The 10930-nt window shown below is 44.5% G+C and overlaps 1 protein-coding gene across 1 annotated transcript in view; it reads left to right on the plus strand.

Annotated features, from left to right (window-relative positions):
• The window catches only part of WDFY4 (WDFY family member 4), a 290100-nt gene that overhangs the window by 108404 nt on the left and 170766 nt on the right, over window positions 1-10930 (plus strand). Inside the window, exons 21-25 of the mRNA XM_034663601.1 lie at window positions 1664-1895; window positions 3262-3407; window positions 4442-4553; window positions 5280-5470; window positions 8775-8927. Of these exons, the coding sequence (XP_034519492.1) occupies window positions 1664-1895; window positions 3262-3407; window positions 4442-4553; window positions 5280-5470; window positions 8775-8927 (834 nt within the window). The remainder of the gene's footprint in view (window positions 1-1663; window positions 1896-3261; window positions 3408-4441; window positions 4554-5279; window positions 5471-8774; window positions 8928-10930) is intronic.

A 10930-nucleotide genomic window follows, 5' to 3' on the forward strand; every position in this document is an offset into this window, starting at 1 on the left:
GTTTTTCCTTTTGAGTTTTAAGGGTTTTCTATATATGCTAGATACTAATCCTTTGATGTGTGATTTGCCAAAGAATTTCTCTGAGTCAGTAGCTTGTGTTCCATCTTCTTTCCCATAGGAGTTTGCAGAACAAAAGTTTTTATTTTGTTGAAGTATAATTCATCAGATTTTCCTCTTATGACTCAAGCTTTTGGTGTCAAGTCTAAGAACTCTTTGCCTAGCCCTAGATCCTGAAGATTTTCTTCTGTGTTTTTTTTTTCTACAAGTTTTCTAGATTCACATTTAAATCTCTTATGAGTTAACTTTTGTAGGAGGATAAAGTTTAGGTTGAAGTCATTTCGTTGCCCATGGATGTCCAGTTGTTCCAGCAACACTGATTGAAGAGGCTAACCTTCCTCCATTGAATTGCTTTTGAACCTTCATCAAAAATCTGGATTTATTTCCAGATTCTATATTCTGTTCTACTTCTCTATGTGACTCTACCCCAGCCAATACTACACTATTGTAATTATTGTAGCTACGGATAAGCTATGTAATAGTATTGGTTAGAATGGTGCCTCCCACTTAATCCTTCTCTTTCAAACAAGATAATCAAAATCACTCTTCTTTTTTGAAAAAGAGGAATTAAGCTATTTGTTTAAGTTATTCTTGTACCTTCAAATATGAATTTTAGAATTTGATTGTTTGTGTCTGCAAAAGCCTTCTGACATTTTGATAGGAACTGTGTTAACCTTTGGATCATTTTAGGGAGAAATAATATTTTTACTGTGTTGAGTGTTCCTATCCAGAAACATGGTATGCCTCTCCATTCATATAGGTCTTCTTTGATTTCTTTCATCCTAGTTTTGAATTTTTAGTACATAGATTTCATATATTTTTTATTTAAATATTTCACTTTCTTTGGAACAATTGTAAATGATAGTGTTTTTAATTTTAGTTTCTGCATGTTCATTGTTAGCCTGTAGAATGTGATTGATTTTTGTATGTTGATCATGTATCCTGTGACCTTGCTGAACTCACTTATTAGTTCTAGGCATTTTTCTTTTTTTTTTTGGTAGATTCTTTGGAATTTTCCACATGGACATGTCATCTGCAAATAGAGATAATTTTATTTCTTCCTTTCCATTTGGATATGCCTGTAATTATTTTAGTACATAAAACTTAATGGATGTACAAATACTGGACATTTAGGTTCTCGGTGGAATGACTGGAACAAAAAGATAAACATTTTAGTGGCTCTTAATACTCCTCGTCAAATTTGTTTCCAAAGGCACAGTGTCGGTTTTTTACTCTCACCAGCATTTTGTAAACTGTTTTCCTGCATTGTTTCTAAGCTTTAACAGTGAGCTTTTTAATATTTGTAGTAAAATAAGCTTTAAAAAAAAATTTTTTTATTATATTATGTTAGTCACCGTTCAGTACATCCCTGGTTTTTGATGTAAAGTTTGAGGATTCATTAGTTGCGTATAACACCCAGTGCACCACGCAATACATGCCCTCCTTACTACCCATCACCAGTCTATCCCATTCCCCCACCCCCCTCCCCTCTGAAGCTTTCACTTTGAGAGAATAAGGTATATCATTTTATATCCTCCGGTGTTTATTTAATTCTGAGGTTAAATCTCTCCCTTTCCCTCTCCCCCCACCCTTTTGATTTTAACAGATGTTGTATATTCAGGCCTTACCAGGGCCTTTCCTTTCAATGGATCCATCTTCATTTGTGGATGTTTATGGATATATCGCTACCCCTCGAGTTTGGAAACAAAAGTCGTCATTAATATGGCGTCTTGGCCCTACATACCTCTTTGAAGAAGCCATCTCAATGGACACTCTGGAAGTTATTAACAAACTTGGCCCAAGATACTGTGGTAACTTCCAAGCTGTGCATGCCCAAGGTATGGAGTGTTTTGATTTATAATGATCTTGCTGATATTATTTTTTAAATGGACATCCAGTTATTTATAGCATATTTATAAAGAATAAACTCAGTATAGGTCAGTCATTAGGGAAGACCTCTGTAATTGGATCATTATAAATTTACAACCCAACAGAATATGTCACAGAAAAGTACATGACAATATCCTTTAGATTTCAACTCCAAAGCACATAATGGAGGAGAATGGGTAGGTAATACCATCAGCAAAGAAAGAGAGAAGAGATTGCAATAAATAAGTTACATTCCTTTTAATGAAGAAGCTTTTTAACTAAAGTATACTGTTGTCTTCAATTATTAAACAGGCAGACAAACACATCCACATTTCCATTATTGATTGCTGGCTGTTCAAGTAGGGAGTACTGCTCTCTGTGCTCCGTCAAGTCAAGGGGGTCAACTCCCATCTGGAAAGAATGATGAATGAATTTATGTACAGAAGCCTTGTGCATAGTGAAGGGCAATTGAGCACCGGAGAGTGTTTCTGTCTCCAGACCCCATGTCTTCTTCAAGCTGCCATTTCCTCTGGCAAATGGCCCTGGCCAGAGCCATGCGATGAGGTCAAGTCTAGAGCCAAAATTTTGCCCACTGGCTCCTCAGGCCATGCAGTTCTGGTAGCATGTGTGGCTCTCCTTGACCCAGGGGCCAGGGTGCTCATTCCAAGTGGAATGTTCACCATGGCATGTAGCTCATTGAAAATCTTCAGGCTTTTAGCCCAGTCTCTCTCTCTCTCCCTTTTTTTTTTTTTTTTTTTTTTANTTTTTGATAAGTCAGCTTTCTTATTACTAAGCATTTTGGTTTTGGAGGGTGAGGTTACTTCATCTCCTTTGTAGATGTTTCAAGCTTTAGCGAGTTTATACCTCAACGCCTTATTTTATAGCAGAGTTAATCCTGTGAGATTTATCCACAGTTTCCCATAAGTGTGAGAGAAGCACAGATGGGGCAAACACGTGACATAAACATACAACATACACACGTACGATATAACAACATAAGACAGTCTCTCAATGAGAGCTTCGCCANTTTTGGAGGGTGAAGTTACTTCATCTCCTTTGTAGATGTTTCAAGCTTTAGCGAGTTTATACCTCAACGCCTTATTTTATAGTAGAGTTAATCCTGTGAGATTTATCCCCAGTTTCCCATAAGTGTGAGAGAAGCACAGATGGGGCAAACATGTGACATAAACATACAACATACACACGTACGATATAACAACATAAGACAGTCTCTCAATGAGAGCTTCGCCATAGAGCCGTAGCTAGTTATTTTACTGAACTTGTACTTTCTTTTCTGTGAAGAGAGGAGAGATGATCAAAGATGTGTTGTTTTAGGAGTGGACCCTGATACAGAAGCAACGCCCCTGGTTGCGGAGGAAAGGATTTCCTTTGGCCTTCACTTGGCCAGCTCCTCCACCACCAGTGTGACAGACATCAGAAACACTTACAGTGAGGTGGACAGCCGCCTGATTGCCAAAGAGGTATGACTTCTGCCTCACTTGTGCCCCCTTTTGGAATCCATGATCTCATAGCTTGCTTCGGCTTTCAGTGCTTAAGTGAACACTAATTCATGTTTGTGCATGTGTAGACAGATACACACAGGCGTGCTGCCCATTTCATTTGTTAAAATAGCATATGCTTCTCCACCCATTAGCATCCCCTGAGACCAAACCTTTTATTTATAATTGCTCAGAGGAGAAAGTAGGTGCTCTTTATTCTTCATTGGAGAACAGGAACAAATGGAATTCGAAAAACCTTTGTGACGCTGAAACATTATCGAGCTTCTCTTTTCTGGATGCTACTGAACCCCCCCCCAGCCCTGCAAAATATTCTATGAATTGCCATGTTTATTTTAAACAGCAAACCTGCAAAATAGCAAGCAGATGTGTTTGTAGATGTAGGTGCCGTTAGATGAAGTATTTCCTAATTCCTGCAGAGTGCTCTTTCGCTTAATGCTGATGAATTTGGGCCGATTTGTTTACATTTTCTCCACCCTCACAGACAGAGGGACTTCTCCCTTTACTGAAGAGGCTCAGTAAACAAGGGACAAGGTCTCGTTGAGCACCACAGCTATGCCTGATCCACAGAGCAACCCGGACTCCCATCTGACTAGTCCTCTGAGACGAGTGAGGCCGGGGCCTGCAGAGGCTGGACAGCCTGGACTGGCGAGGAGGCAGCCTGGTTCTCGTGGCCCCGTTCCACCTCCACATGTCCTTGGGTCCACCTTGCCCTCTTTAGCTCTTCATTGCGACATGTGGGACATCTGGGGCTCGACTGCCCCACCAGAGCTGCTCCCACATGACTAAGCCACAGCCTGGGAGGGGGGGCATGGGAACCTGAATTTTGGCTTCTGTCTCCCTGACTTTGGTTCATTTATTATTTAGTCACTGACTTTCTCTTACTGGGTGCCAACACTGGACCAGGCCTTGGGGTGCCTGACCGCCAGGATCTTATGAATAAAAGCTCTTTCATTCCAGGAAAGTTTCTTCGGACTAATTGTTGTTCATTTCTCTAGATGAACATTTCATCCCGTGACAATGCCATGCCTGTGTTCTTGCTAAGAAATTGTGCTGGCCACCTCTCGGGTTCTCTTCGAACCATTGGAGCTGTGGCTGTGGGCCATTTAGGTAGGTAGGGCCTTGACCTTTAACTACTATTTGGGAAAATGGGTATGTGGCTGTCATTGCTTGTGTAGCCGGGACTTCTGAGCCGTTATCCAGTGAGGGTGAGAGTTGGAGAGTTAGCCCTGTCGGGGAGTTGGCCTTCCACATCGCACAGAGGTCAGTTCACCTTGCCGCATCTGGCAGCTGCTAGTGAACTCAGCTACTAACCAGGCCGGCATCTATACACAATGCAACCTGTCTACTGGGCACAGTGGGGCCCTTCGACAGAGGCGGTGGTTGTGGTTGTTTGACAGCCAGTGACTGCTGCTTGTTGTGCAGTTGGGCAAGAGCAGTGAGCAGGGGCTTGGGGCAAGGTCCAGTCTCGCAGGATCTAGAGAGCAGACAAGGGTCTCGTGTTGTCCAAGCAATCAGTGGCCTGAGGCTCAGAGAGCTTGTGGCTCGCGCAGCACTCTGGACGGAGACAGAGGCGCTGATCTGAAGTCGTCTGGGCTGTTTCAGCCTTTTGGTGACCCAGGAAGAGCTCAGTGCAGGATCTCTCAGTGAGCTAAGACTTTCAAACCTCCCTCCCTTCCTCCCAGTCCCAGCCTGTCCCAGGCATACAGGCCCCTCTACTCTGAGTGCATGGTGGCACCGGCACTGGCAGCTCTTTTGCCCTTGCAGGCTTCCAGGGGACTTGCCACTGCCCTGAAGCTGTGATGTATTGATAGAATGCCCCTTTGTCCCACACAGGCGTAAGGGTGTTCAACTCCATCCCAGCAGCCAGCAGCCTGGACTTCATTGGTGGGCCCACCATCCTCCTGGGCCTCATTTCCTTAGCGACAGATGACCACACCATGTATGCGGCCGTGAAAGTCCTGCACTCTGTCCTGACCAGCAATGTCATGTGTGATCGCTTGATGCAACACATCTGTGGGTACCAGGTAATCCCAGCCTCCTGTCTGAGCCTGTAACTCCCCAAAAGGCTGTCATTCCCAAGGAGGAGGGAAGAGCTTCCCTGGCCCTAGGGGACTTTCCCTCCAGGGTAACTTCTGGGGAAGGGAAACCAAGAAGGAAAGGTCTTGAAACCAGTGTCTCCACAGCAGAGGGCCAAGTGATGGCCAGGTGGAGAGGGACTCTGATCGGAATGGGGGTGTTCATCTATATACCTGTACCTTTCACTGAATTCAGAAATCATTTGTGATCCGCCTACTTCACACCTAATACGAGGGCTAGGAGCCCGGGTGGAGGAACAAGGGTGCTGAGTTTGAATCTTGCCTCTTCCTCAAACTTGCTATGTAACTTGTTGAGTTACTTACCCTCTCTGCCTCAGTTTCCTTAATAGTATGATATGGTCTATCATGTCCTGTGTCATGGGGTTGTAGTGAGCACTAGATCATTTAATTCAAGTGGAGGGCTGAGCATTATGGCTGTGCAGAATAAGGGCTCTGTAAGTGCCAGCCATCTCTAGTTCTTAATCTCTTTGTGCCTCAGTTCCCCTATGTGTAAAATGGGAATAATATACAACACTTATTGTGTAGGGCTATGATGATTAAGTGAGTTGATACACGCCGAGTGTTCAGAAGAGAACCTGCTCAGAGTAACTGTGATTATTAGTGCTGTCTACTATTTGCGAGGTCACATGAGACATATTCACTGCCTTCGAGTACCTTCCTGCACGGCTGGAAGGAAATCATGAAGGGCAGGACAAGTGTCAAAGTCTAGACAATGTCACTGGGGTACAAAGGCCATGGTGGTTCCTCCTGGGTACAGCAGGAGCTAAGAGAAAGCCTCTCTGTCTCTTTGGCCCCCAAGTCAGGGTCTGAGAAGAAGAAAGCTTCTCAGGCACACCCTCTCTTGCCTAGACTGCTGCCACAGAATCTCACTGATACCAGTCACAGTTCTACCTTACAGACCTGATGATGCCTCTTTCCAGTGCAAACCCTTCAAAGGCACCCAGTCACTGATACAATATCCCAAACTCCTTGTACTGGATTCTAAAGGCCTTTAAAAACTGGCCACCAACCTGTCCTTCCAGCCCCATTTAGCCCCATTGCCTGCCCAGCCAATGCACCTTCCTCCCAGAATCTTGCATGGTCATGGATTGCTAACCACATCATATTACTTTGTGTACCTGCGTCCTAGGCTTGGAGTACCATCTCCCTCTCTTCCCCAGGTCCAACTCAAATGGCAAAGAGGATCTCTCCTCTAAGCCCTGAGCTGAGTGTGTGGCTGTCTCTTGGCTGCGCTTGGCACCGCGCATGTGCCCGGTCTCACTGCTCTTACCCAGTGCTGTAATTATGACTCTGCTCATCTCTGTGAGACTGTAATTGTCTAAAGGCCTGGGTGTTTCCTTATTCTTTGCCAGTATATTACTGAAACCAAACAGATACTCAGTAAATATTTTGGTAATAAGCGAATGGGTGTGTCTGGGTTTATATTAAAACTCAAGAATTGGGGCTTTTGGGATATTAAAAACTTTCTTTGATCATGTTGTTAAAAGCAGCAGTAGTGGGATGTGTTCCCCTTCAGCACATACAGATCTGCTGTGACTAAGGACTTTGGCAATTATTATGAGTATTTCCAAAAAGATACAAGCACTTCCTTCTCTCGTAGGTTTATCTAGAAGGATAAAATAAGGCACATACCAAGATGATTCTAGTATACATTGAGTGCAGTTAAGTGTCTGAGGTTCTCTTCCAGAGCTACCATGCTCTCTGTGACTTGGGTGTTCTGTAGTCATCTTCCCAGAAACTCTGGGCTCATGGAGATCTGGAACGCTCACACACACTCACTGTGGCCTCCCCACTGCTAAGTGTAGGGCCTGGTGCATTGTGAATTCTCAATGAGTGTTTTCTTTGCCTGAGCAGAGTGCCTTGAGAGAGATAATGTGCTACAGAGCTATAAAGATGGCCAACATCACATGTGAGACTGTGTTGCTTGAGTTTTTCAGGAAGAAGGAGATGGTAGAGACAAGGAGTAGTCCATGGATGGAATCTATTTAATCAGTTCATATTGTCCGGATATCTCCAAGGAGCTAGGTACTGGGGCTAGGCAGCAGGAATATGGATGAGTCCCAATATGGGGCTCGATCCCAGGACCCTGGGATCATGACCTGAACCAAAGGCAGATGTTTAACCGACTGAGCCACCAAGGCATCCCGGGAAGGTTCTTTTTGAGATGAGAAATACTAGAGCATTTTTGTTGGTGGGAAGAAGTGACAGAAGAGAGAGAGATGGATGCAGCTAGGAGAGAAGAGCTGTCCCATGGAGCCATGTCCTCAAGAAGGTGAGGGGTGGGTTCCTGGGGCCACGTGGATGGAGATCCTCATCTTTAGGATGAAGAAAACAAGCTTACTAGAAAAACAGAGTTGAAGTGCCAGGCCAAATGAGAACTATTCTGGCATTTGACACTGTTACTGCAAAGTGAAACCAGTCAGCCTGCGTGTGTGATTTTTCTCAAGCAACTTTCAGCCATCCTAATTATGTTTTGGTCAGGGAGTGGGGAGTGGTCGGATTTCAGATATATCTAAGAAGTGACTAGAGCAGTCTGGAATATTACTCAGGCATCAAAAAGAATGAAATCTTGCCATTTGCAATGACATGGGTGGAGCTAAGCAAACTAAGTCAGTAAGAGGAAGACAAATTTCATATGATTTCACTCATATGTGGAATTTAAGAAACAGATGAACCTAGGGTTAGGGAAGGAAAAATAAAATAAGAAGAAAATTGAGAAGGGAGGCAAACCATAAGAGACTTTTTACTGTAGAAAATAAACCGAGGGCTGATGGAGGCAAGGTAGGGGGGAATGGGGTAACCGGGTGGTGGGCATTAAGGAGGGCACTTGACGTACTGAGCCCTGGGTGTTATATGCAACTGATGAATCACTGAACTCTTCCTCTGAAACTAAAAAAAGAAAAGAAGAGAAAAAAGAAAAAAAATGGAGGAGGAAACCAAGAGAGAGTGGTGTTCTGGAAACACGGGGGGAGCTTTTCAGGAAGAAGCAGGGGGTCCTCAGTGAGAGGTCAAGTCACACAAGTACATGAGTACAGGAAAGTGCACACTGGTGGGAAGCAGCCGCAGAAGCTGGCGTTTTTTCCTCTGAGAACATGGGAACGAAGGAGGTGGCAGAGGGCAGAGGGCTTGCAGGCTGGGCTGACGACAGGGGCTGGAGGAACAGGCAGGTGAAGGAGAAGGAGTCCTAATGATGCATTCATGAGGAAATTGCGTTGTGTTCTAACTTTTTCAGATAATGGCTTTTCTCCTGAGGAAAAAGACCTCTCTCCTGAACCACCGAATTTTTCAGCTCATCCTCTCCATTGCTGGCACTGCCGAACTAGGCTTCGGGTCATCTGCTGTCACCAATGTTGGCGTCTTTCGACACATCCTCTGCAATTTTGAGGTAAACTGGAGGCTGGTCATTACCCTGAAGGAGTGGGTGTGTGTGATGGTAAAGAACATCTGGAGCTGCCTCCGCACTCCGCAGGCCAGCTTCTTCAATAATCGTGAGGGTGGTGAGAAGGAAAACCTCAAAGGCTTTGGAGCCCGGACGCCTGGGTTTATAGTTAGTAAGAGACCATCAATGGGCTGCGTGGCCTTGGGCAAGTCTCTTGATTTCTAGTCTTCTCATGTGTGAAATGGGAAGCATCCCCTGTCCCTCACAGGCTGGTGTGGGGGTCAAACCAGATAGTATCTGGGAATGGATTCTAAAACTGTAGGATACCATATATATGGGCTTAAAAAATATATTACCCTGATTCCTTTGGATGGTGATTTGCTGTTGACAAATACTCCTTGAAAGTACTGACTGAGAGACCCTGAGGTCAGGCCTGAGGCTAAGTGAGGGGTACTGCACAGAACTTCGGGGGATTGCTCTATTCACAAATCACCATTTACTGAGTGCCCAAGGGGTCAGCGCCCAAGGGGTCAGGCACTGGCCATGTCCTGGAGACACGTTGATAATCAGGATTCAGCCTCTCCACACAGCTGCCTGGGCCCAGGACGTGACCAGGCCTGCAATGTGCTGGATGCCACAATGAGACAGGCACAGGGCATCAGGGGAGTGGGGTGAGAGCACAGTCTGTTCCGATTTGCAGATAAGGGACTCTGGGACTGAGTGGGGCAGAATGCATTCAGTGGCGGAGCATTCCAGGTGGAGTGTATGCTGTTTGCACACAGGGGGGATGAGAACAACTGTGGGGATTTGAGAGCAAGTGGCTTGGAGGGTGCCTGCAGGGCTGTTTGTTGCAGGAAGAGGTGAGGCTGGAGGGGGACGGAGATGAGACAGGCAGGAGATGCTAGGCTGCACGAGAGGATGAGCACTTTGGCCAGTCCCTGCTTCAGAAGGATTTTAAAAATGGATTTTCTTAATTTAAAAAATGATATACGCTTATTATAGAGTATTTTAAATTACAGAAAAGTGGGGCTGGAAGCTCCTATTTCTGAGATCCAGATGACCGTTGTCAACTTTTAAGGCATTGCATTTTTGTACATTCTATGCATAATATGCATATATTTTTATATCGTAGTCATGATCATAATGTAGATATATTTTAAGTCCTGCCTTTTCTCACATAACAGACATTAAAAATATTTATTATAGACTCTTCTTTTTTCTTTTTTGGTTAAAACACTTTAAATGAAAACAAAGACACTAATATTCTGCTTGTCTGCTCCCTACATCTGACTACGTTCGGAAGGTCTGGAACCAAACCTTTGGACGAAAATCCATCAGCCAGGCCAGTCACTAGCACAACCCTTACTCTCTCCTCCTCACAACTCTGGTTCCCAAATGCGCCTGTGTTAAGAGTAAATACTGCATCTCATTACAAGACAGAGAGACGGGGAGAGCACCTCCTAGAGCTCGTCTCCCAAAGTCTGGGACTCTAAGAGCCAGAGAGTGGCAAAGACACAGCTCTGGCCCATGGACAGGCAAAGTGGGGAGGAAGTAGGGCTTGAGAAGGGAAGATGAGAAACATACGAGGGGCCAGGGAATAAAGGAGGGAGGTATCTGAACCTAGAAATACACGAGTGCTAGGAAATCCCTCATGACCTGTGCTGCACTGCTGCACAGCAAGTCACTCGTAGTCCAGAAGAGCATTCGTGAGACCCGTCCAATCCAGAATTCAAGGTCCCCTCCATGACAGCATGCCCTTTCTTAATCTCACAGCCCAACAAGCCCAGTGCTCTTCAACGCTCCATCATGACTCCTTCAATGACCCTCACCAATAATGCTTGTTAAAAATATGAACTTCACATTTTATTTTATCTTATTTTTTTTAGTATATGCTGTATTTTACAATTTTTATTAATTATTATATTATGTTAATAATAATAATGTTAATCACCATACAGTACATCCCCGGATTCCGATGCAAAGTTCGATGCTTCATTAGTTGCGTATAA

This window comes from Ailuropoda melanoleuca, chromosome 6 (assembly GCF_002007445.2).
Source record: "Ailuropoda melanoleuca isolate Jingjing chromosome 6, ASM200744v2, whole genome shotgun sequence".
Lineage (NCBI taxonomy): Eukaryota > Metazoa > Chordata > Mammalia > Carnivora > Ursidae > Ailuropoda > Ailuropoda melanoleuca.